Genomic DNA, 27,646 nt, shown 5'->3' with positions numbered 1-27,646 from the left:
ACTGGGCAACAAATCAAGATCTCATACCATTGGTCATGATCCACATAATCGAGAGTTAAATCCCAGTACCAAGGCCCATCCTGGTCTAGTGCCAGGACGGCACTCAAATGATCTTGGATGGATCCTTAACAACCATTAAAACATGAATAAAGGTAAAAATTAAAAAAATAAATTAAAAATACTGGTTCCCAGGACAACAAGCCATCCCAAGTGTCAGGATGTAACTATCCCAGTTTGCACCAATCAAGATGGACCAAGAAAACCTATTCTAGAGAGACCAGGGCCCTGAATGTGTTCCAGGGCACGATCTCTCTAGTCCAATGCAGTATCCTAGGGTAGACCAAATCCTTAATCCTAGATAAAGACCCAAATTCAATAGGCTTAGTACTTTAGACCAAGGTCGGAGGAATCGGTAGCGGGCATCGTACCAATTCTTCGATGGGACGAGTCAGTACGGACCGTGCTGGGCCTGTACCGACAAAGTCAACTGTACCGTAGGATAAAAAAAGAAAGACAAGGGGGGGAGAGGGAGGGAGGCTGGCGGAGGGTGGCGGATGCCGACAGAGGCCGAGGGGGCGGCAAAGACCGCGACTGGTTTTTCTGTTTCGAACGAAACAGGGATCCGGTTGCGGTTAAAAAAATTTGCGATTTTTAAGTTAAGTCGGCAAGCGAGTTGCATGGCCCCCCGCGAAGGGCCCAAATCGAATCCTATGCTTGGCCACCTTATCCTGCTGCCACTGATTATCCAGGCTCGCCTGCATGGCAGCCTGGATCTGTGCCTCCTCGTCATCTGGAGCAGACACTTTCTCTAACTCTCTGGAGTGATAAAAAGATGGCTCTGCCGCTCAGTAGTCCACCTCCGCCTTGAAAATTCTCTTCTTTATTGCTCTGGAATCAGCGAAGTACTTCATCAGCTGCCGAACGTCATATGGGCATTTTCAGCATATAGATACATTGGAATAACTACCAGCTAAGTGCTGCTTCAACCTGGTTATCCCTCTCTTGAATTATGTTGCACTAGTTGCACTTCCAATGGTGCCGATCCGAGAGCATTTGCTCATCATCCGAACCAATATCACGCTTTGACTTCTTTTTTCTTAATGGCTCCATTTCTGCAGGTTTATCAACTACATTAGTTTATTAATTCTTTAAAAATAGCAAAGTTAACTTATGATGAAAATAATTTTTTAAGTCAGAAAATACATCTAATTTATCTAATACATAATACTAATTTTTTATGTTTATTTATTTATATATTTTTAATTTAAAAATATGTTTAAATATCATAAATTCAGAAAAATATGTTTTATACTTCCAAAATTACTTCTTAATTATGCAATAGCAGCAATACATACTACTAATTTTTTATAATTTTTGATATTATTTATATATTTTTAATTATTTTTGAATTTAAAAATAATTTTTAAATATTAATATTTCAAAAATTAATTTTCACTCAGATCCATGTAGATTATAGCAATGGATGCTACATATATTTTTCTAGGCCCTTGGGCATGGATTACTTATTTTTTAATTTTTTTCAATTTAAGCGCATGATCGTATCAAAACTTGAATGAATGAACACCAAATTTTTTTGGAAAGTATCTAGCATACCCCAAAATACACTTCTGATTGTAAATATATTTTTTAATTTTTAATTTTTAATTTTTTTATTTTTTAATATAAAAATATATTTTAAATTTTTAAAAATTATATAAAATACGAAAATTAAAAAAATTTGTCATCGTATAGATCGTCCATAGATCTACAATATATAATAAAATCAAGCCCGAATCAAAAATTTTAGTTTAATCTTTTCTTATTTTGCAATTTTCAAGCTATTTTTTCAAGCGGCTCCAAAAAGAGAGAATGAGATAGGTGAGAGAAAGCACACCTTATGTAGACTTGGATCTTCCTTCTGAAGTGTTAAATCAGTGTGATTTTTGATCCTGTGGAAAGAGAGGAATGGCGACTGCCGCTTACTAATGTTGTTGGAAAGGCCTTCTCGAGCCTTTCCAACATTAGAACAGCACACAAAGGGAAAGGGAGGTGGCTATTTCAGAACGTGGTCGACTCCGAACGATTCCGGCCGGCTCCGAATTATTCACACCTGTAAGATCCACTCGAATCTTTTCCGACCGGTTCCAGTCGGTTCGATACCGATTATGGCCGGTTCGGGGCTAGAACCAAAACTGCAGGCCGAACCGACCCGATTTTCCACCAGGTTGGCGCGGTACGGACTGAACCGGGCGGTTCGGCCCGGTTCCGCAGTCCTTGCTAAAACCCATTACCTAGAAACCGTGTTAGCAATCAAGGTATAATCATCAACATTTGAAGTAGGTTTATGACTTCCTAAACTTGACATAAACTATTTATAATTGGTTTCAGATATCTGGCCAAGGTATCCTTTTCTTTTTCTTTTTTTTTTTGGTGGTAACTGCGGTTTCATATAGCTCCAACGTGAATACATCCTGCCAGATCAAAAGAAAGTAAAGAGTACAACGGAGGAGGTAAATCTCCTACAAGGATTAAGTGTATAACACAGTGTATAACAAGAAACCTTAAGTCTCATTTAGTGGGTAGGGAAAACTTACAAGGATTAAGTGCAGGCATTCAGTCCACGCCACATGGAACAAATGCCAGTGCATCCCAAGCACCAGCATAGCAAAGCATGGCAACAACATGCAACAGTTAAAACCTTGGTAACTTATTTGCCACACATGCAACTAGCGAATAACCCTCTTATGTAACTCTAAACATAGAATGAGTTCAAATAAATAACTAATAATACAAGTTTTATACTCCCCAACCTAAATTAGGGTGTGATAAAACTGTTGTTAGTAAATAGTAATCCAGACCAGAAAACCACAGGTAGTGCTCCAATTGAATTGTTCAAGAAGCATTGAACATGAACAGGGGAAGAGTTTATTTAGGAAAACATTTGGCCATAAGGACATCAAAGATAGGCGACCACTATAAGAAAGAAAAATGATCAACCTCTGCAGGAAAATTACATTAATAGGTAAATAAGGAGAGTAACATAAGAGGCACCTTCAGGTGTTGCAATTGTGATGTGTAAACCCTCTTAGTGTATTCGGATAAAAGCTGGCCTAAAGCATCAGTGCTAGGATGCTGTGCAGTACCAAGACCAGCCATCCATCCATCCATTATTGCAGTGGACAGAAGTTCTAGTTGCCCAGTCGTCCCTCCTATAGCATCACCACCAGTAACAGAAAGAAACTCAAAATTCTCTGCAAGCCATGATCGGATTTGACGTTGCAGCTCTCCAGCTGGTGTATGAACAAAAAGAGCAGCAAGAGCCTTGTTCCCAACTGCAAAAGCTTTGGCCTCCTCAGTTATTTCCCGAAGCTTTCCACCAGTAACATGCTGCCTCCATGTTTCCTGTCCGGAGAAAACAAACAAAAATAATTAGTAGGTGCCACAAAAAGTAGAGGCAGGAGCAAGATATGTTTTTCATGGATAAAGAAAACAAACAATCAGAATCTCTCATAAACTATTGGTAAACTATAAAACAACATAGGAATAATTATCAAGAACAATAAAAAAGAGTTGTAAAAGTGTGAAATATTCCAGTTCTCAGAATCCAGAAGGGAAAAAAGAATAATTGAAGTTCATAGAGTATGAGAAATATCAGCATCTGTACCTGATCAATCCCTCGAAGCTTTAAGACAATGGATGAAAACTTGGACTTCTTTTCTTGTTTTATATTAACCTTAAAACCATGGATCTGTTCATCAACAATAGCAGTCCTTGCACTGGAATCATAACGAACAGGAGATCTGCCTGGGCTATTACCCCGGCTGGAACTTCTACTTCTGCCGCTGTTAGCTTTCTCTAGAAAACGTTCAACTGGAGAAACCTATTAAAGCAAAGGACCATGTACAAACCTTTTTCTCACATCTATGCGAAATGACAAGCAATTTGACAGAAAACTTACACCAAGGAAGAACATATAGTATTACACATTCATTACCTTAATGGATTGCAGCTCTGGTGACCTAGCAAGCAAAGACCTTACATACAAAATTCTAACTCGTGAAACTAGCATGGTATCCATTACCATCCTTGGTTCCATTTTCCGGATGAATGAAAAAACAGCATCTCTGATTTCAGCAAGTATTTCATGTTCACGTGCAGCACCAGCTTTGATTACTGCAGCCAAAACCTGTAATATGGTAATGTATTGGTTTTGGTCAGAATAACTGCTCATATTTATATCAGTTGGTGATTTACTCATATATGAAAACAACATACTGGAAAGGAATTATGAAGACTAAAGGATCAGTCTACAACAAATAACATGGGAGCAACAAAAAAGAACAAGAATATAGCACAAGAAAAGATGCTCCTTGAACACCATTTCTACCACTTTAAGTTTATATTTGCCGCCTTGTTTGTTGGGATTGTTTGTGCATCCAAAACAAGCTAGAAGCCACTAACAGTAACTGATTAATTTCCATTAAAACTGTTAGACACCTAATTGTGTTGATAGAAGCTCGTTTAATTAAAAACAGGGAATCATGCACCCACATTCATGCAACATGATAATTCTCTTTGAACCTTACAATTTGTACTTGCATGAGTTTAGTGCAAAGGCTAGTTTCTCAATTTGTGACCCTCAAAGTCTATGATTCGAAGGTGATTCTGCTACCATGATTTTCTGTCCTATGCATGGCAATGAATGATACAGGAAGCATCCATGTATAAGTATTCATATAACTCATGTCCAGACGGGAACCATGTCGCCAATTGTTTAGCCAGCTATGCAGTGTCACAAGATGTTCAAACAATAAGCTAGACTTTACTATTATTAAATCTCCAGGAGCAAGTGAAAATTATGGATGATCGTGGACAAGCACCACCAAACCGCCCCCGAACCACCCTGGACTGGGGCTCCACCACCACTGATGACTCCACCATTGTCGATAACTTCACGACAACAATGGCTCCAAGTTATGCCCCTCTTTCCCTCTCTCTCTCAATTCTACTCTCGGGAGCTTTCTCCACCCTCGCCCCTCTCTCTCAATGCTCTGTCGCCACCAACAACTCTGCAATGACGATGGTTCTTCAACAACGATATTGGTTAGGTTATGGTTCCACGACAACGAGGTACACCGCTCTCCCTCTCCCACCCTCTCCTCCTCTCCCCTCTCCCTCTCCCACCCTCTCCTCCTCGCCCCTCTCCTATACCAAACCAGTCGCAACCAGTACGTCTTCCGATACTAGTTCGGTGAACCTCACAAGAGGATGTTACTTTGTTAGAGCTGCCTATTGTTTGTTTTCTACATTTGTTTTATTTTCCAATGTGTTTGCTAAAAACTTTGGCTCCTTTTTCACTGAAAAGCTAGTAGGCATGAGATTCGTTAGCCCATAGATCGACAGAGCTTCTAACAATCTTAATTCTTAAATCCATGATAGATCTCAGCCAGGTTAAACAGACCCCCAGCTTATGAAAAAACTCATTGTTAGACATGATCCCCAAACCACACCACATTGCCTAAATGTGGTTAATATATGCAATCACACAACATATGGGCCGAAAAAACAGTCAACTTAGCATTATATGGCAACATATGCAGCCTGTATAGAACTGTGCAGCTATACATGCAGCATGCTTCACATTATTAGGGCCACATACTCTTACGCAGATTCAAGCACATGGATTGGGTTTAAGCTAATTCTCAGGTGGATGCGAGTTTCGGCCAAGCCTATGTGTATAAAATGTTACTATATTAGTTATGTTATAGCTATCGCTATTAGTATTAAGTACTAGATAATCTATTAGTTTTATTATTATAGCTATTACTTATTCAAGAAAATATTACTATCACTACACTTGTTTTATTGCATTTAATATATTTAATCTATTCTTAAACAGTTATACGTGCCTACATATGCAGCTTGCATACCCCATATGTGCTATGTGGTCCCGTGATTGTTGCATGTTATAGCCATCTTTTAAAACGCATACTTTAAGCCAAGACACGAATTCTGTTTAATTATACTTATTCCCACAATACTACAAAAAGTTTCTTTTCCATATTTACCTATCTATCTTTATCATTTATCACATCAACAATTACAGTTTGAGCTCTCTAGAACTGAACATCAATTAGGGCAGCCAGCCTACTATGGGCACCTGTAGGGATTAGCGTGTGAGACCGCGATCCACAAACTGACGCATGAGACTCACTCTTGACTTGGGAATGGAGAAGGGAAACAAAGTGACGCAGTCGGGGATGGGGTTTATGTAGTGGACTCGGATAGAAGAGCTGATCTTTGCTCTCTCTTTTTGTTTTTCTCAAGTGGCGGTTGGGGTTTTGATTAATAGAAGAATGAAGGAAGAAGAAAATGATGATGATGAAGAGATTGGGTTCTATGGATGGCAGGCAAGTTAACGAACTGGCGAATAATTGGACTAGGGCTAGAGTTAGGGCATGGTGATGATGGATGCAAGGAAGATAACTAGGTCTTGATTGAAAGAGTCTCACCTTCACTCAAGAACCCAGGGTTAGCATGAAGGAGGAGTCTCACCTTTCCAACTTCTACCGATGAAAAACCTCAGCGTCTCACCTTGGAAGAAGGAACCTTTAGAGTCTCACCAAAGGAGGAAGAAGAAGCCTCACACCTCTCAATCTCAAGAGCAATTGAAAACCAAAATTAATTCTCTGATTTTTATTTTTCAACCTCTCCTTTATACAGAGTAAGAGGTTGAAAAAATAAGGACTCTTACAACCAGAATTTTAGGACTCTAACTAAATATGGACTCTTCAAATCAATCATTTGACGAAACCAACTGACGAAACCCACCAAACCAACTAAGACTCCCAAATAACTAGGACTCTTTAAAGACACATGCACTAGGAGTCCAAATCCGCTAGGATTCTTTCCAAACGACACATGGACTCAATGAACAAAACTCCAACTAATCTAGAACTCCTCATGATGCATGGAAGAGAGTCCAAATCAACTACAACTCTTCCCCAAACGTCACATGGACCAAATAGACAACTTCTAATCACTTAAAAACTCCTCAACGCCATAAACTCAATGTGATTATATGGCGTTGGGACCCAAACTCCAATTGACTCAACCAAACTAAAGGACTCAATCTCCATATGACTCAACATGCCCAAACAAACAAAAAGGACTCAATGTAATTGGGCGTTGAAACACTCGAACCCAATGTAATTATGTGCTGAAAATCTTGGACCCACTGTTATTCGGGCACACCCAAGCAAGGATCCAAACTCGACGTACATCTATCATGACTCGAGCTTGTGCTCCTGCATCAATTTTCCCCGACTGAGAAGAACTCGAGTCCGTCGAGTTGAGGCTGAAAAGCTCATGTAAATCAAGCGATCGAGGAGGACGCCTAGGCGGTCGATAAGTGAAACAAAGCTACATGAAAAAGCTCCGTGTGTGCTGATCCGCTGGGCACCCCGATGTGGGTGCATGCGCACAGCTGGTGCACGCGAGGTTGATGTGCACGGACTAATGCGGGCTGCCAACTGAAGAGGCATGCTGATATGGGCTAATGCATGCTGTAATCCGCTGATCGCCATGATCTGAATTTATGAATTCCATAAAGGAATCTTGAAAATCAGCAAACGAATATCTTTTCAGACTTACATAAAACTCCTTCGGTCAAAGAACTTAAAGATCTTGTTGAAGGTGTTGCTTGTGCTCCTCTCAGCTTTGACTAAAAATCAGATTATTCACCTCGAAATCTGATGGTATCTCTTCTAAAATTTCAGAACCATCCAATGCGAACACAGTTCCATCTTCATGTTTGATCTCCGCTGAATTTTCTAAACTATCTTCCTTGGGTAATTCTTTTGGAGTTACATCAAAAAAATTAACTAAAATAGGCTTAGATTTAGATAGTATCACCTCTGAAATTTGTTCTTCCACGTTGTCTTTCACCTTGTCCTCAACCTCAGTAGGCTTAGGAGAAACTTCAGGGGAAGGAGAAGTTATCTCAACGGCAGGGACATCATCAGACGATGCTTCTGAATTTTCAAGGCTAGCGCAAAGATCTTCGAAATTCTACTAATCTTTAGTGGAACAAATGTCAGCGAGGTGCCCTTGGCCACCGCACTTGGAGCAATCGGGTTTGCTTCTTCTTTGCGGCATGAGACTCATTATTTTTTTCGCTGAATTTTATTATTCCTCACTCTAGATATGTACCCCTATTTGTAGAAATTTCAAATCTTATGGATGGAGAAATACCATGAGGAAGGAGTGCCTTTGTTGCTGCGTTCTAAAGGTCGTCGCCCAACTTGTGGTTTGACACGGCTACAACATCATAATTCTGCCTCCACAACATCCATCTTCCATGATTGAGCAGCCATTTGATTTTGAACTTCATCCATCAGATCATCTCGTTGTCGTTTGATGTTGCAGGGATAGTATTGATCGTCATAGTAGGGATCATTATAATAGGGATCATAATAGTAGGAACGACTTCTTTTTGTACTCATGTGGATCGATTTGCTCTGATACTAATTGACGTAGTCGGGGATGGGGTTTATGTGGTGGACTCAAATAGAAGGGCTGATCTTTGCTCTCTTTTTGTTTTTCTCAAGGGGCGGTTAGGATTTTGATTGATGGAAGAATGAAGGAAGAAGAAGAAGATGATGATAAAGAGATTGGGTTTTATAGATGGCAGCCAAGTTAACGAACTTGCAAATAATTGGACTAGGGCTAGAGTTAGGGCGTGGTGATGATAGATGCAAGGAAGAGATAAGGAAGATAACTAGGTCTTGACTGAAAGAGTCTCACCTTCACTAAAGAACCCGAGGTTGGCATGAAGAAGGGTCTCACCTTTCCAGCTTCTGCCAATGAAGAACCTCAGCGTCTCACGAAGAATTTCCAAGGCGTCTCACCTAGGAAGAAAGAACCTTTAGAGTCTCACCAAAGGAGGAAGAAGAAGCCTCACGCCTCTCAATCTCAAGAGCAATTGAAAACCAAAATTAATTCTCTGATTTTTATTTCTTTATATAGAGTAAGAGGTTGGAAAAATAAGAACTCTTACGAACCAGAATTTTAGGACTCTAACTAAATATGGACTCTTCAAATCAATCATTTGACAAAATCAACCGACGAAATCAACTAACGAAACTAACTGATGAAATCAACTAACGAAATCAATTGACGAAATCAACTGACGAAACCCACTAAACCAACTAAGACTCCCAAATAACTAGGATTCTTTAAAGACACATGCACTGAGAGTGCAAATCAGCTAGGACTCTTTCCAAACGACACATGGACTCAATGAACAAAACTTCAAATAATCTAGAACTCATGACGAATGGAAAAGAGTCCAAATCAACTAAGACTCTTTCCCAAACGCCACATGGACCAAATAGACAACTCCTAATCACTTAAGGACTCCTCAACGCCATGGACTCGATGTGATTTCATTGCGTTGGGACCCAAACGCCAATTGACTCAACATAACCAAACTAAAGAACTCAATCTCCATATGACTCAAACACGCCCAAACAAACAAAAAGGACTCAATGTAATTGGGCGTTGAAACATTCGAACCCAATGTAATTATGTACTGAAAATCTTGGACCCACTGTTATTCAGGCACACCCAAGCAAGGATCCAAACCCGACATACATCCATCATGACTCGGGCTTGTGCTCTTGCATCACAAAGCATGTCACAAGAGTGAGGCGAGGGGGAGATTATCTACAGCGAGAGGGATGCCTCGCAAGCCAGGTTTTGAGCCAGATTTAGTTGGGTCGAGGCAAGGTCTGATAGCAAGGCAAATTCCATAGGCCCAAGCCTGATCTAGCCCAGCCTTGACACTTCAAGCCTAAAAATTGGAATCAAGTTGGCCCGAGAAAAAAAAGAGAGCCCCAACCTGACCCAACCCTACCAAAATCACTTGGTTGTAGTTGGGCCCAACAAGACTAGACCAAACCAGACAATAAGGGCAAGGGAGAGAGGAGGATAAAGGGGTTCCTGCCACCGACCAAGGAGCCGGGTTCTAGCTAACAACCATAGGACAAGAAAGAGACATAAAGGAAGGGGTTCCCTCAAAGGCTGGGGATGAGAGAGAGAAATGGGACGGACAAGATCTAATGGGCAGCCCAAGGAGAATAGAGAGGGGAGGAGGAGGAGGTTCTGTCTGACAACCAAGGGACCAGAGATAGAAAGCAAGAGGAGGATGTCAAAAATGTTGATAGACCAAGGAGCGACAAAAATTAGCGGAGCAGGTGGTGGGTTTGGGAAAAGGAGCATTAGAAACGAAAGAGACCGATTAAGGTTTCTCCTATCCTCTTTACTTTTTCCATTTCAAACTTTGAAACATAATATATAAATTAGATAAGTATAACTTCAAAAATACATATGAAATATTTGCAAAACTATTAGGATGGATTGGGTAAGGCTAAAATCGGAGCAAGCCCGAGCCCAGCCCAATTGTAAATCAAACCCAAAATTTTAGGCTTGGCCCAACCCATCATGCTGAAAACCCGACCAGACCTACCAAAAATTTGGGCCGAGCAAGCCAAGTTATTTTCCACAAGTCTAGAGCTGTTGCATTCACCACTTTATATTTGGATTCCTTTTGACACCCATTTACTTTTCCCCCGTGCGTTACGCTTGGCTGGTGTAAACTATCATAAAAAACGACGCAGTTGCTTTGCATTAAAGATCTCCTTTAATGTCTTTTGAAGATGCATATACAAGTTCTTGAGGTCAATTTAACCTTTCGCTCATGATGCCATAGTATGCAATTTTAGTATGGTCATACTACACAATTTTTCTAATCTGATCCATTTCTCAAATTGTCGGTCAACATTGCTATGAATTAAAATAATGATCTGTATCTTGCTTGAGAACTTCTTTATGGAAGGGAAAGAAAGATGGCTTATAAACAGTTGTGGCAAGAAGAATGGTTTAGATGGGCCTCCACACTCTATCCTTAAACACACTAGGAGATTATGATACATGAAATTATAACCAATCATATTAATGCATTCGCATTAAGAATATAGATATGGAGGAATCATGACATGATCAGGCATGATACTGCAAGATGCTTGTAAAGAATACATAGGCCAACTATAAAAGGTAATTACATACAAACTCACTCAAAGGAATGTCAGATAAAATAGAGACAACTTGTTGAACACATTGTATCATGATGCTTATAGTTTATATGCTACTGTAAACTACAGCATCAACCCTTTCTATACAGCAATTTTTTCCATAGCACTTTGAGATTGACTTGCAAATTAATTTCCCAACACAGATATTCAACTAAGGTATCTTGTCACTCTTTCTACTTTTGCATTTCACCAATTTAAGTTTATATTACTTATAACACAAACTCCATTATTTCTACTTGTATGATGCATTTTCAACCACGAGTCTATGGGATCAAATTTTCCAAATAGACCAGGTTTAGAGCTCTTGAACATTGCTAGATAGTCTGAGAAGCTAATTTGTGACTTCCCTGCTAGAGTGATCGTCTTGAGTGGATGAGTCAAAGTCAACGCAGCATGATTAAGATTACATGACACAATTTTGAAAGTTTTCATATTACTTGCACCAACTCAAGCCTTATAGAATGCAAAACTTGTTAGATCGCTCATATATCCAATTACTAGAAATAATGTTCTTTATATCTTAACGGACATGTTTCATCTTAAGTATCTAAATTTTCTTAATCCTTCAAGAACAATGACTTTTAACTGTTATGTACATTGTTATGATTAGCTTATCCCAATCCTTTCTCACAATTTCTGTCCATGAATTTCAAGTGCTCTCCTTAGCCCTTCAATAAAAATTTGAGCTCCTCGACATACTGTAGACTTCTCAAATCTTCAATGCACATTTTCGCATCTCATTTGGTTTCAACAAATATCATCAATTGTTTCACATCCAACTGTTGGCCTAACCAAACATCAACTTTAGCATTATCATTTGCACGCCCTAGCTTATCATCTACAGTTTCAAGTCCATTGTCTTCCAAAAATCTCCTCCATAAACTTGAATTAATATTTATTCTTGTTTCAGATACATCAGTGAGCATAATATTATCCATTAATAACATATCCCACAGTACCTCCTCTTGAGCATCAGTAGTAAACTCATATATGAGTACGGTGATGGATAACAACCAAAGGCTAACTCCTTCTGCAAACACTATGTTTGAAAATTAGCATGTCTCACCAAATCTAGTTTCAAAAATTTCCCATAGCTCCTTCATGCATGTTCTTTGCAATTTAGATGTTCTCTTAGAATGCTCTTCCTTTAAACCCACTAAATTACCTCTCACAGCACTCCCATCAGATATTTGCTCCATGTAGACAATATTATAGTGTTCTTCTTCTCTTTGGATCTTTTCATCAACTAAGCTAGCAAGAAATCAGGCATCCACGGTTAAACTTCATGATGTAGAAGAAAAATTGATGCTTTGATCTTCTTGTCAAGTATTCTGTGATTTTCTTCCAATTAGAAGGGCATGATGCAGCTAAGAGTAAAGAAGGAGATTATTAGTTAGAAAACAAAAGGAGTATAGAAAAGAAAGAAAGTTAAAAAAAGGAAAACACAAAATCTCTATTATAACTTATAATCAAGGGACATTTGTTGTTTTGCCAAAGTTCTCCTGAAATACTGCTTTTTGGAAGAGTGTCGATTATCAGAATCCAAACATTCTAATATGACTCATTTTTATATGCTCATAATGTTGATAGACATAGTTGAGTTTGTTTAATTACATTTATAAGTTATCAGTTAACTGGCTAAAAACTTAAGCAAGAGAGGACAGTGTGAGTTTCAAAGATGTCAGAAGTAAGATTTCAGGATTGTTATATTAAATAGACAAGAAGTCATAATGGAAGTGTCAAGAACTCAAGATATCGTACAAACGTATATAACATCTAATTGAGAATAGCAAATTCATTCTTAAAATCTTCTGCAATATAATCTCACAATCATCCAGCATATTTCAGTCCAAGTTAGGACCTTATATCTTACTTTCCCTGCAGAGCAGTTCCTAAATAAATAGCAATAATGTCAGACCGTCCCTGAGAGAATATCTTGTTCTTCAAACCAGTTATTACACTTATATTCTCCACTTCTTCATCTGGTTTCTTAACCAAAGCATTCTGAATAAATTTAAAACTAACAACTGTCAATTTTTCCCATTTACTTTTTTGTGGAGAAGACTTTAGTTGAAAGAGCCATATAAGTACACCTTAACCCAAATGCATGATGCAACATAAACAAGTAAATCAATACCACTCAACTAGCAAAAGTATTCTGACACACTAAATCAGTTTTTATCAGATCTGCATACCAGCATTAAAAGCTTGTTTGCCCCATCAGCAACAGCAGCAAAGCCCTCAAACTGATCTGGATCAAAATCCATCAGTGCAGCAGTTAGATATTCCCCAGCAGGAGTTGTCTTTGTTTTGTCATTGCCTGCTTTTACAAGAGCTCCTGTGCTTTCAGTTTTATCCAGGGCTGCTGGCAATGGAAGGACATCTACAGTGCGTCCTTTGCTCCTATCACTCCTGTCAATTTATAACAAGGCATACATCTCACTACCATGAAAAGTAGCTGACCATGACATTGAACTTACATCAATCTTCAGATACTTATTATACCTGCTTAAATCCTGCCCCTGTATGTTAACTGATTTTTTGGCAGATGGACTCGACACCTATAAGGCCAATAATCAGTATGAGAAGTTGAATTGTAAGATTTATTTCAAAATTTTATATCTACTGAAAAGCATATAAGCATTTTTGACTATATCACCCTTGGTAGCAGGAACTTTCTACATAGGATAATGCACCAGCTTCAGAATCTTTTAGGAATTTCAAACCCGCACCCACACCTGCTCCTGATTATGGCAACTAAGGTTTAACCCAAAGCTAATAAAAGCCAGGTTGCAGATCACATCATCGAGGATTCCAAAGGCAAATAGAGCGCCTTGGTCAACTTTATAAAAAGGGCTATCTAAGCATTTAACTTATGGCTTCAATGACTATACAATGCCAAATCATTTAAGTGTTACCTACTTGCACATTAAGAGGCCAACCAATCCACAACCATTTAAGCATTAGCTGCTTAACTACTTAAGTGCCACTTTATCTGCTAAACCATTCAAATGATGATAAAAAAATAGATACGGAAGATTAGACAATCTATTATTTTATTTTACTTGTTATTAATATGATATTTTGGAAGTAATATTATATTATTTTAATTATTATTTATTTATTAATATTATGATAATGATATTTAAGAAATAATATCTCACAAACTAGCCAATATGACATAATTATTAGACTGTTCTTATGCTATTTAACCTTGCTTCTTTTCACGACAATCTATGATCCTTAATGTAATGTATGAGACTTGTGTATCCTGAGAATGAAAAGTGTTTTCTTTCCCTACATGCATGCATCCACTCTAGCCTCTTCTCATGCAGGGCAAACCAATAGCCCCATCAATGAAGAAAGCCCCACCCCACCACCACCACCCCCCCTCCTCTGCCCTCCCCCCTTCTCTTTCCCCCCTTTAATCACTCATTGAAACCATGTACACCCCTCCTCCCCCCTCCTCCCCTTCTTTTTGTTTCCTCTGTCTTTATTTCTTTTTGATGAAATCTTATATATCCATATACAGAAATATTTTTAATGGATTCGTTTTTAAAAAATTAAATATAGGCATTTTAATCAAAAATTATTCTTTCATACATGTCCCTGTATTCAGTTTTTCCTTCTTATAGAGCAGTCACTTGCATAGGTGTACGAATCTGTCGCAATATTGCTCTCACCAGACAGCAACTAACATCATGATTTTCTTTTTCCCCCTTAAGGTACCTGTGGTGAGCCACTGAATGCTGACTTCTCCGTTAGTCTGTCAAACAGCTTCTCATTCTCCTGATGCAATTTCTGCATAAGAAACAAAATTGAGAATAAGATTCAAATAAAAAGGGCGACTAACTGAAAGAATGAAGGTGGATAAATAAATCACTAAGCAGCAATTGGGAGTGTGTGAATCGCATGTAAATAAATGAATAAATCCCGCAATACACTATCTTCTCGTGCCCAATTTTCTTCTCAAACATTATACTGGTTGATGGATCACAATCATCCATCTAATACTCCTCCCCCACCCCTAGATCAGCCACATGCATTGCACATGAGAAATGCTAATTATGGTCCTGAAATGTAAAGGTACAATAAAACTACCATTCATGCAAAACTAAATAAAGGAATTAACAGATCACGTATTAGAACAACATGATTATTATCAAAAATGTCATATGACTAATTGTTGTAATGTTCGAAGGTAATATCAGACCTCAATAAGCGCATCCCTCTTTGAGAGTTCTTCCTCAAGTTTTTTGGTAACCAGTGAAGAATCAACACTGTCCTCCACTTTTGGAGTTGAAAGAACCCCTGCAGACCCAGAGTCAGACCCAGCAGTCGATCTAGCATCATTAGAGTGAAGGGCCTCATTAAGCTGGAACTCAATACCCTTAATTTTGGTCTACATTATAATGGAAAAAAAAAGTGTGTTACTGCAAAATAATGTAAGTATATTTCCAAATTTGTTAAAGATTCATTATGCGTGCATCATTCCATTAATTCCAGCTAAAGGAACTTGAGGCATTTGATCAAAAAACACAATCAATATGCAGGCTAAAGAATTAACAGCAAACTTGACATATAAACATGCAAAAATGATGAGTACACAACAAACAACTTAATTTCGTAATAGCTGCTTATCACATACTATTATTGAATATCTCAGGATGATTCACTGTGCACTTTCCAACTTATGACTTTAATTTTGTAAATCAAAGTTATAATTGATAACATATTTGCATGATAAGAAGCTTCTGATGAATGACCAGATCATACTCGGAAATCCATAATTAGGCATTATTAGCAATTGTAAGTTTTTATATTGTAACTCCTATCAGTTTCTCTGGAATTACCAAATTTTATGTCATTCTGTGTGACTGAACCTACTCAATGCAAGACAAGAGGCAATTAGTTATAAATATTTTTGTTTGTGAGAACTGAGAAGGCAGGTAAGACTCAGATCTCAAAACCAGAGAAAAATAAGACCAAATTCAACAAATCCACATAAAAGGTCAAAAAAAGGGTTTACTTTTGGCACTACAAGCATAACAAAGCACCATTAAAAACTACAATGTTCGATTTAGCTTTCAAAAATTGGTCACTTGGCACTTCTTTTGTAGGCAAAGGAAAATTGCACTCTCCTGAAAAATAGAAATAAAAAAAAACCTGCATCCCCCGAAATGAGGTCCATAAAAGACCTCAGGAACTAAAAAGAATATCGGCACTCCGTAACAGCACCAACAGCCATACCAGCAAGCCAGTCAGCTGGTAGGATTCAAAGGATATTAAGGAGCAAAAGATGACAGAGGAAATCCCACCATTTCACCACATTTATCCAGTATATGATACTTCAGGAATCAACATCCAAACATTAGAAGTGCCATTTATTTGCTACTAGAAGGACTTTTGAATGCACAATGTGCGGTTGTTTCTACTTAATCTATAATTTTAGAATGCTACAACTAATGTTCGCCGAACCAATACTAGGACTTGTACCAGTTGGCTACATGTATGGTATGGTATCAAATCGGTACCATACTGACATAATACACCATGGCGTATCGGTCAGCTGACCGGTACATCATTTTCTTTTTTTTATTTTTTCAATTCTTTTTTTTCCACTCATAATTTTCTCAATAATTGTTGTCTGATTTGTAATTTTACCGTTGTTTTGATATCATTTTACCATGAAATGGAATTGAAGTACATAAATGGAGTACATATGTATAAGTAAATGAATTTATAATTAAATATACATTTAACACAACAAATTGAGTGCTTTAATGTATTTAAAAGTACAACATAGTGTCAATATCCCTTGTAGACGTCGGGATCGCGTTTGTAGTCCAAGCTTGGCACGATAGACCAAGACTCGTAGAGCAATACCTCATACTCCTGCATCATTATCCTCCCATAATATATGCTTGTTGAATAGCTATCCTAAGAGAAGTAATCTATGCACCCCGGATAGGTACCCTATGAGGAGTCATCTGTCCAATATTAAACTAGCATCCCAGCATCAAAATCGGATCCATAAGACGGTTGAGGCTATGAAAGATAGTCCCCACTTGAATACGATGAACCACATCCATATAGGTCATAGCCTGCTCTTCTATTTCTATTTTACGAAGGAACCAATTGTGCACTCCATGAAAAAGTGTAAAGGGCCGAAGCATGCTCAGATCACAGCTTGCCAAGAACTCATTATTTTGGGCATCACAGCCACTCCAAAAAGCAACTCCAATGAGCTCTCCACTTGTGATCCTTCTATAATTCATACTGAGTTAATGCTACTGTGACTCCTTTCAAATCTCTCACTGTACCTATGCATCTTTGCCTCATTTACATCTTTATCTTTTTGGTACAACTCATTTACATCTTGATTGATCTTGTAGGGAAACTTCACTAAACTGAGCCTTATGTAATACATCAAATATAACTGGACTACATTTGAAAAGTTAAAGTTCTTGTATCCTTTCTTTGGCTTAAAAGGTGGCAATAGGATTAGGCAGGCCCCCAAACAACTCTCCTTCAAGCCAACAATCTGAAGACTCTTATATGCAATTGAACTGTCTAGCAAGCACTGGCATGGGGAGTTAGTTTTGGACTACACAGCAAGAGATGTCAGAGCATTAGAGAGAACAGATGGGAAAGTTCCCGACCTCCCTTTGAATTTACAAATTACAAGTTTTACTTATTTGCAATTTGTTTAAAGCTGCTTATTTCACAACTTCAAGTATTTTGCCATTTTCAGATATACTATTTCATTGCACAAATTGGAGTAAAAATTTATCAATTTACTAGTTAACATGTTAATCCTTTTATCTAACAGAATTTTTCTTATTAACCTAATCTCTATCTAATTTGGAGTCATCTTAACATTTTATAAATTTTGATCTGCTTATCAAGATCTTTCAAATGGTCCACTTGTGTTCCTGCCTTCTAAGTCCTGTGCGTACAAACATGCCATGGTCACTTGTAAGTGGTCTTTCCCAATCTTTCCTTGATAGGAAAAAAGAATTACATAAAGCACAAACAGGAATGACTAAAAACCAGCACATGTTAAAGTTCTCTCTCTAAATATGGCCAGCATTCGCAACGGAATATGTCAGGTACAAGCTAAGGAAAAATAAGAGAGAATAAAAAACAGGAATTATTTTCCATTAAGTATGATGAACAAATAGTAAGGAAAACATAAGCATGAAATAGAACTGCAACAGTTTTCTGTAGTGAAAGTTGAAATTTCCCCATTTTAGTTGCTTATAATCCAAGTAAGGATTAAAAGAATACCGGCAATTGTAACAGCAGCCCTCATTAAAGCTACTGAATTTTTCTGAAAAATTAAGAAAACAACGGCAAAAATTTACAAAAACAGATCTTCCTTGTGGTTATGAAAAATAAAGCATAAAAGTTCAAGATATGTGAAATGGGAAGGTTATGCTTCAACTGTGAAATCATAATGTATCAACTAAATTCTTTGAAGGGAGGCTAAATTGAAATCATTCATAGATCTGCATAGAACTTATCAAGATACAAGCCAAACAGAATCTACAACTTTGTGCACTATGAAGGAATACACATTCCAGAGTAAATGCATCCTGTTTTAATATAAATGCACCTTGTTTTAATATATTAAAGACAAGAAGCTTTACCTGCAGGGCCTGAATGGTTAAATCGCGTTCATGTATCTGCATTTTCTGCTCTTGCTCCAGTTGCAAAAGATGAGCAACTTGATTCCTAAGTTGAGTGTTCTGCTCTTTCTCGATTTTTTGTTTGTCCGCCAATAGTATATTTTCTGACTGCAATGAAATAAGAAGAAAAATGTTTCAGCCATTCCATCCATTCACTCACTGTGCATTATTAGTTATAAGAGTTGACCCATGCTATTCAACAACCATGGATATTTCCATCTCAATATCTTTTATTCTTATAGCACTTCATGTGTCGTCATATTAATGTACAAAGACCACTTTGAAAAACCTATATCCCTGGAAACAACAGAAGACAATAGAATATGATTTTTAAAACCCATGAGCAAATTTTGTTATCATGCTTGTCTTATGTTTTAAGGTCATAGCACAGATAAATTGCATTTATATCTTTGTTTAAAGTATATATTTTATTTTAAAGAAATAAGCATGTGCACATCATCATCAATCATGTTCAAAGCAAAATAAGCTTCAGGACATTAATTTCTTTTGGTGAACTCATATAAAGTGTTTATTTTATTTTTAATAAAATATCTACTCTATTCAAGATCAATCATGTTCCTAACAAATTAATTTTCAATTCAAAATAATAATAAATATTTTCATCACAGGAAAAGAAAAATGGTAAGAGGAATGCACATGGCCAATATATTCATTCACAATATGCAAAGCTAATTAAAGGTAACTTAAACAATACAATTCTCATTACGACATTTGTAAATATTATGCTGGCAACTGACTATATTGTAGACAACATATTCTCATTCTCTTTTTTTTTTTGAAACCAAAAGACTACAATATCCCTAAATAAGGAAAAGTCAGATCTGCAAGCACTGGCAATATGGTATGAAAAAAAAAATATACAAATGATGTTACATGACTACATCAGCCCTAGATAATCATGACTATATTTAGGCTCCTTTGGCATTGCTTTTGGAGGACCAAAAAGGCTTCTTGGAGGGTGATTTTGAGGTGTTTGGTAAAATTTTTGAAACAACTTTCTAGCTCCTCCAATAACTCAAAAAGGTCTACCAGGGCAAAGTTCCAATTAGGAACCTCTAGGGAAAAGCTCTACTTGAGATGAGTTGGGAAGCTATTTTCTGGGGTTTCACTTGAAAGCCCTAAGTTCAAGACCCGACAATAAATTTTTTTACGAGATTAATTTAAATATTTTTATTGTGATAATCATTTAAGTTGGTGTATATTTATTGTCATAAAAATGCAATCAAGGATTCTGAGTTTCAACATTATAATGATGATGAGGATCTACTCCCCTTCTGACTGTTTAGAGATTCATGTACCATGAGAAGAACAGAGTACGGAACAAAGTCAAATATTTATGTTGCTATTAGAGTCAAGAACTATCCAATTTGCTATTATGGTATTCTTTATTACTCAAGTAATTACCCACAAAAAATAATTATATTACTTATTACATTATTTAGGTTTAATATTAAAATAATTTATAAGTTACCCTAATACTATACAATAACAGTCTTTGACAATACAATATAACAGCAATATAATATAATATAATATTATTTTCAATATTATTATGTTATAATAATTAGATTATAATAATAATAATATATTATAATAATATTATTATAATATGATAATATTATAAAATATTTTTATATTAAAAAAATAAAAAATTTATTACTTATTATATTATTTAGATTAAATATCAAAATTAAGAATACAATAATAGTTTTTGATAGTACACATAGTTAGGCAATTAAAAGCACTACATAATGTCCTATATTAACATTTTATTATGCCACAAACACTTTCTCAGTTTGGTTAGCCAACAAATATTAAAGTTCCACAATATTGCAAAAATATAGTTAGCAAATAACAAATGGCATTTTATTAAAAATTGTCCTAGCAAAAGCTCTACTATCCAAAGCTCTGCAGATAAAAGTTGTACTACCTTCAACAACACCAAATGAGACCTTAATCATTTACTGTGACACTAGAAATTCTTTACAATCACAAACATAAATTGCTACACAAGCCCCATCTCATCAATTTGAAAATGTGTTTAGAATGAGGTATGCTAAAAGTAGTCGCCGTTACAGAGCACCATCCAGAACAGGATGCCTTTCCAGACACCTAAGATTAGGCACCCACAACGTTCAGACCTGACTGTCCAAGATTTAATTTCAACAGTTGCCATTGTAAGAGAAAACTATCAATGGTATTTCTTACACATCCATGGAAAAATAAATTGTAAGGCACATGTTTAATCACTGAACTGGTATAATAATAACAAATCCCTACTCCAAATTTGAGATACTTCATTAGGTATTCCGACATTTCAATGCAGCAGAAACTGGTCTTGTAACCACAAACACTTGAAATCAATTGCATACAACATAAAATATCAAAGTTCCAAAATATGGATTCAGATTGCTATAGCTTGTCATCATTCTCTTACATATAACATATCTCACAAGTGCATGTCTCATTCACTTGACAAATATTCTTATTGTATTACAAGTTACTATAGCTTTTTTTCTTGTTGCAACGAGACAATTCCAGGATAAAATTTGTTTTGCTTTTAATATATCATAAATGTGACATTGAAGGCCAATAACCTAATAATCTGATCCATGTCTGACCTGAATTCTTCAAGCTTGGTTCATGCAAAATGGGACCTTATGACTTAAGAGTTATCTAGTAGGGTTTATATCACATTGATATCTAAAAGTGTCTAAATTTATATATATATGTGCAATTTCAAACTTGATAGTCTGATAAATATATTCTATTTGCAGCAAACACCCACCCTGCTTGTGTCTCTTTATTGGCCTTGTTTTTGTACAGAGACATATAATAGAAGGCAGTGTTTGTGCATATGTCTCACTTTCTCTTCTACCGCTCAAGAGATAGGTCATGATATCATTACCCCCTACACCATCCACCCCAACCCACCAACATAAAAAAAAGGGAAAATTCAAACGCATAATCCACCCCAGTCCACCAGCCAAAGCTCTCGAGATATCATAGGCCACTGCCTCCAATGAACTTGTTGCCAACACCCCCCCCCCCCCCAAAAAAAAAAAAACAACAAAACCACCCATCACTGCCTCATCATCAACAATAGTAGCCCTCCATGTTTATTCCTCAAATGGGAATCTAAATGCAAACCCTAAACAATTCAGATACTATGAACCCTATTCAGATTCAAAGCTGGTTCAAATTAGATATGATTTGAATCTTATCAGATGTCCACATCCGGTGTCTCTGGCTACCAGCTGACTGAATCAGTTCCAAACCATTGGCATCTCTCTGTGGAAGAAAGGCATCTATAAACACCTACTATCTGACCTCACCAACATTGGTTTTATCCACCAGTACTTCACTTATATAAATTTTATGTTTGCTATAAAGAAATGCTTAAAATTTTTAAACTTCAAAGGTTTAAACAACAAAACAAAATTAAAGGGAGCACACCCTTAACTTCATATCTAGGTCTCTGTCAAAGCTGCAAATTCTTCAACTCTGTCCCTCCATTTTCTGTGCAAGCATAAGTCGTGCATCGTTTCATATATATCATTTTGCATGATAATTACATGTTATGCACAAAAAATTTTAATGAACAATAAAAATGACAAGACCATTAGGTTGTGCTCCATCTGAACATCAAACTAATCCTCCAAATTTACAGAACTCATCATGCATACAAACTTTGGCATAATATCATGAACTAAAAACATATAGAAGAAAAAAATTGAAAGACCTTCAAATCTGTCTGAAGTGTAAAAGAAACTTTCCAGGCTTTTTGAACTTCATTGAACAGCAGAATGCATTGGTCATTGCCACCTTTGAGAGCAAGCTTTAGTTCAATAACTTCATTCCTCAGATCATTAGCTTCCTTTTCTTTCTCATACAGTTCTTTTCGAGAATCATTAGCCTATGAATCAATAAAAAATATAGAATTAAAAACTGGTTACATTTTGAACAATGAAAGATCAAAGGATCAAATGAGGAAAATACGAATTCTTCTGAACGATAGAAATGAGAAGAACTCACCACATCTTTCCATTTTTTAATCGTATCTCGATTTCCAAGGCTTAGTTCAGCATTTCTTGCTCTTGCTGAAAAATTAAGGGTGGACAATGTTTTAGACATATTTGAAGCATTTGGACAAACATGGATGATCATCAAGGTCTTTGAGTTACCACCTGCCAAAGGAAAAGGAGTGGATGGCTTAGCATACCATGTGATAACTAGGGAAAAAAAAAGACAAAGCATATGATATACAAATGAATATAGGCCAAACAGACAACGTTCATGTGTCAAAACAAGAAGCTTGACATAGAACATTTGCTGGTGGGTCCCATTCTAAATAACAACTAAAAAAGCATAAAGTTGGGGACTTGCAGATTTTCATGCTTGAAGCCAAGAAGGCATTGTTAATTCTAAGAAATGAATCTCAATCAATCTTTGAAGTATGTAATGGTTTGTTCAAGAACCAAGTCCCCCTACAAATTTGGCATATTAGTAACATGAACACGAACAAAACCAAATAAAATTACTTGAAAAGTGTAATAAGCAATTCCTGTCATTTTGTCCTAAACTGATCAATAACTAGGATAAAACAGGTTCGGGTCGGTAAGTGATTCGCATCAACCCAAACCAAGCTGAACTAAGTGAAACCGGGTGTTCCACCCAGTTTAGAGCGGTTTGGCCCCTTAAAGGCCTCTTGTGCCTTTCTACCAAACCGATACCTAGGAGCATACTGGCCAACAACTAATTCGGTATGGTACAGGTCCATACCATGTTGATCCGACACGTTTGGTGCTAGAGAGAGAGAGAGTGGGGGAGAGGGAGAATTTGAGGGAGAAGGGAGGGAGAAAGGCCCATGAAAAGGGGGAGAGGTAGAAACAAAGAGAGGAAAAGGGAGGGAGGGGGGTGAGAGAGAGAAGGGTGGTCGAAGAGGGTCGATAGCTGCCAAAGAGGGGGGAGAGGGAGTAGGGGGAGAGAGCCGGAGGGGAGAGAACTTACCTCATCGGCGATGGTCGAGCTGAGGCGAAGCATGGGAAGGAATAAAAAATTCCATGGAATCATTGTCAACAACGGCCGGCATCAAAATAGAGAGCGCAGTGGAGCTAGGGTTTCCAAAGGTCTTTGACCGGAGGCAAAGCACGAGAAGGAATGAAGACTCCGTGGAATCTTCGAGAGAAGTTGTTAGGGGGGAGGGGATAGCTTTTAGGTCAAACCGGCCTGCATGGCTAAATCGTACGCTGGATCCTATTCTGAACAATCAGGATACGACCCGTATGGATATCTTAAGTCTGAGAAATTGCATCTTTCCTTACAAGTGCTCTGCTCTTCTATCCTAAAAGAGGAGAGGCTACTTATACATGGGATTGTAATAAAGTTTCTAGAAGGCTTGTCTATTACCTCTTTTACCTTATCTCTAAATTCTCTGTTTCTCCCTTCCTCTTCTTTTTCCCCTTTCTAGTCTTTCCACTTACATTATCTTCTTCACACATTAATTTTGCATTGATCTACGATTAATCAGGCCCCCTAACTAGCAAAACCAGCCACTAGGACATTGCCCTCACTCTTATAAACCACCATACTACTAGCTCTCCTTGACTATAATTATTTTCTCTTCTTTTCCCCATCTAAACTACCAATGTGTTTTACACATAGTAATGTATTAGCTAATATTTTCTGAAGATCTTTTGAATAATCTTCATCCATAAATTCCCTACAAATCTCAAATTTGAAAGAATAGAACAACTTTATGCTAGTCTTAACTCAATTTATTGCCTGCTTTTCAGACAACCACAAAAAAGACTTTTGAAAGCACCCTAACTCCATAAGATTTATTCATTCACAGCCCAAGGCCTCCTAATTAACCATTTGTGAATCCTAGTCTTGCATACCACAATATGACTCAATCTCATTATGGTATTTCAAATGCACTACAAAACATCAGTAAGCTTCTCAAACACCTTTCTTAAAACTAAAGAGTTTACAAATTGCAAACATGGGGAAACAAAAGGGAAGAAATGATGCAAGAGTGTTACCATCTAAAGTCGTTGCACTAACGAACAGAAAGATCAAAAGAGAAAGAGGTGTAAAAAACTGCAAGCACAAATGGCTTCATCCAAATCAATCCTAATTGGCTTCATTGATTCTTCTTGACTGTTGGTTCAGACTTCAGATAATAGGGTCATAAGCAGTTAGAGCCCTGAAGAGTGTCAACTAAGGTCCCTCTCCACCTTCATTCCCTTACCAAGAGAGGGGGGCAGTAAAAGGGATCAAGTGGGAAAGAGATAAAGCAAATGAAGCAAGATGGCAGGGCTGCAGGGAAGCTGGTGACAGCAGTACATGGCAGCAGTATCTAGTTACCAGTTAATCAGATGCAAACAGTGAAAAGTGAAAAAATGCACACACGCAGCAGCTATTGTACCATCATAAGCAACAGAAGAGGCCACCGCTGCAGGCAACACAGTATATATGTCCATTATTGCTCCCAATAGTGGACAAAAGCAGCAGGCCAAAAGGAAAAATAGGAGGAAAAGGAAACAAAAAGGGAAGAAAAGGTGAAAATAAGGAAAACTAGATGAGAATAGAGGATTAAAAGCATTTTTAGAAAAAACTATGGGAGGATTTAGCTCTTTGAATTGAAATTGGAATGTAAGATGGTTCTTTTTGATTTTTCTCCTAATTTTGGGAGTTGGTTATTTTCTTATATCCTCTTGAGCCTTAACCTCTAATAGGCACAGGGTAAACCGTAAACCACTTGCTACCTAATTGGTGCCTCCTATTTTTAAATGATGCATGCGTCCATATTGGATTAAGTGGGGATATCCTGATACCACCACTTGACTGATCACCTCCGCTCATCAAAATGCAAGCCCCTTAGCCAATAGTATACACAGAGCATAGAGTACAAGGGGAAAAAAGCACTTAAAATAGCCAGCCTCTATTGTATTCTAGAGGTCCAGTTAAAGTACAGGAATGAGTTGTAGCCACTATACTCCAAGGGTCAAAAGCATACTCTTTACGATCATCTAGGTGGTGCACCCAAGGTCTCTCCTTAGCTAATTTTGCTGCTCCCAACTTGAAAGAGAGCCTTCTCACCAAACTACATGCTCCTAGCTCAAACTAGATCGATGGTCCATAGATTCATGAGGTGGTAATACAAAATTTGCAAGGGAAACACCTCCCACCCCCTCTTTTACAAGGTATTCAAAAGATAATTTCCTACACAGCTTCAAGAGGCACCTTCTGATTCACTAATTGTAGTTTCTGCTTAGATTTGGATGCTTCATTCCCAACTATCAAATGCTATTGATTGCACTGATCTGTGGTCTTAATTCAAGCTAATCCTTTAAAAACCACCATTTGTGGTGGACTGCTGCTTGTTAGTCTTCCATAAGCCATCATACATGATTCATCCATCATTGAGCAATAAGCTGTGTCTTAATAAACATTGAACATTTGAGCAGGTATTTAATGAAAATCGCAGCCATGCCAAAAGCTACTTACTATGGCATGAATAATAGATGTTAGAAATGGATATAATATTTGCAACAGTTGTGCGACATATGACTTCTCCAAATGAGATTCTTCATATCCAAGCAATAAATATATCAACCAGGGACTGGAATATTTAAAAACTGGACTTTCATTTCGAACTCCTACTGCAATGTTATGAGAAAATGAACAGAAGAAAATCCGAGCAAGAAAGCAGTGAAAAATAGCATTTTAAAAAAATGAAAGGAAGCATAAGCATGTCAGATAGTTCAAACATGACATTCCTATAATCAACTAATCACATTAAATTTCAGCTTTTGGTGTTATCATGCACCAATATTGCTAACAAATTTTATATAGAGTAGACATAAATAAGCATCAATTCAATTAATATAAAATTCACTTGAAAGGAGTCAGAGTTAGCATTTGGATTTTAGAGCTATATGCACATCAATCCCAAAGAAGAGGCACAAGCAAAGATTAGTTTACATGGACGTCATCAAACAGACATTTTAAGCTAAATTCAGGCATTATCAATGAATTTGATATCGTAGACCTAAGTGTGAAAATTTTTTCCCAAGTCCAAACAGTTTTGAAGCCATATCTACATGAAAGTCATGCCTATGATAACGTAAATCTCTCTCTCCCTCCCTCTCTGTGTGCGGGCAAGTGTCCGTTTGTGTGTCTGTGTGAAAGTTTTACTTACACTGTCAATCCTATTATAGTATTATGGTTAATGCTTGAAGCTATCATATATATTACCAAACAACAAAATATTAAGCGAAGAAATCTGGCATTAGAAGTTTGCATCATAAGCATGAAAAGAGATGTATCAGCTACACTAGCATGCCCATGACCTTCGAAATAGAAGCAGCAAATTGTCTCTGATAGTTGCAGAATGAAGTTACTTTGTATGCATTTTATACTTCTTTTTCACATTGATGATCATGATGATGATTCCCATTAAAAAAAAAAAAAGATGATCATGATGATGAGGCATTTAAACAATGAACAAGCCTAGCAAGTGTGAAAGCATGTTATCGTCAGAAAATAGAAGGAATGAATCTCAAGATTTTCATCTAAAATGGCCTAAAATATTCCTTGTCTCTTCAGCGGCACCTAGACGCTCTTGCCAAATTCATCAATAGTATCTCAGGAGAACTTGGGGTCAGGAGGTGAAAAGTGAAAGTTTTGATCTCAACTGCAATAAAATGTTAAGCAAACAAACTTTTTTACTTTGTATAAATTCAATAGAGAGTTCTCCATGAAGCAAATGAATAA

General features: G+C 37.2%; 1 protein-coding gene across 4 annotated transcripts in view; it reads right to left on the bottom strand.

Moving 5' to 3' along the window:
- The window catches only part of LOC103718693 (kinesin-like protein KIN-14L), an 81,058-nt gene that overhangs the window by 17,401 nt on the left and 36,011 nt on the right, over window positions 1–27,646 (bottom strand). For all 4 annotated transcript variants that reach the window (XM_008807623.3, XM_026809107.2, XM_026809108.2 and 1 more), the window contains 10 exons: window positions 22,901–23,052; window positions 22,608–22,781; window positions 18,806–18,952; window positions 15,367–15,555; window positions 14,883–14,954; window positions 13,659–13,714; window positions 13,349–13,565; window positions 3,995–4,186; window positions 3,665–3,880; window positions 3,052–3,402 (listed from right to left, as the gene is read on the bottom strand). In XM_008807623.3, the coding sequence (XP_008805845.2) occupies window positions 3,052–3,402; window positions 3,665–3,880; window positions 3,995–4,186; window positions 13,349–13,565; window positions 13,659–13,714; window positions 14,883–14,954; window positions 15,367–15,555; window positions 18,806–18,952; window positions 22,608–22,781; window positions 22,901–23,052 (1,766 nt within the window). The remainder of the gene's footprint in view (window positions 1–3,051; window positions 3,403–3,664; window positions 3,881–3,994; window positions 4,187–13,348; window positions 13,566–13,658; window positions 13,715–14,882; window positions 14,955–15,366; window positions 15,556–18,805; window positions 18,953–22,607; window positions 22,782–22,900; window positions 23,053–27,646) is intronic.

Source organism: Phoenix dactylifera, chromosome 6 (assembly GCF_009389715.1).
Source record: "Phoenix dactylifera cultivar Barhee BC4 chromosome 6, palm_55x_up_171113_PBpolish2nd_filt_p, whole genome shotgun sequence".
Lineage (NCBI taxonomy): Eukaryota > Viridiplantae > Streptophyta > Magnoliopsida > Arecales > Arecaceae > Phoenix > Phoenix dactylifera.
Note: the sequence above shows the minus strand (reverse complement) of the source record. Positions and strands in the feature narration are given on the sequence as shown.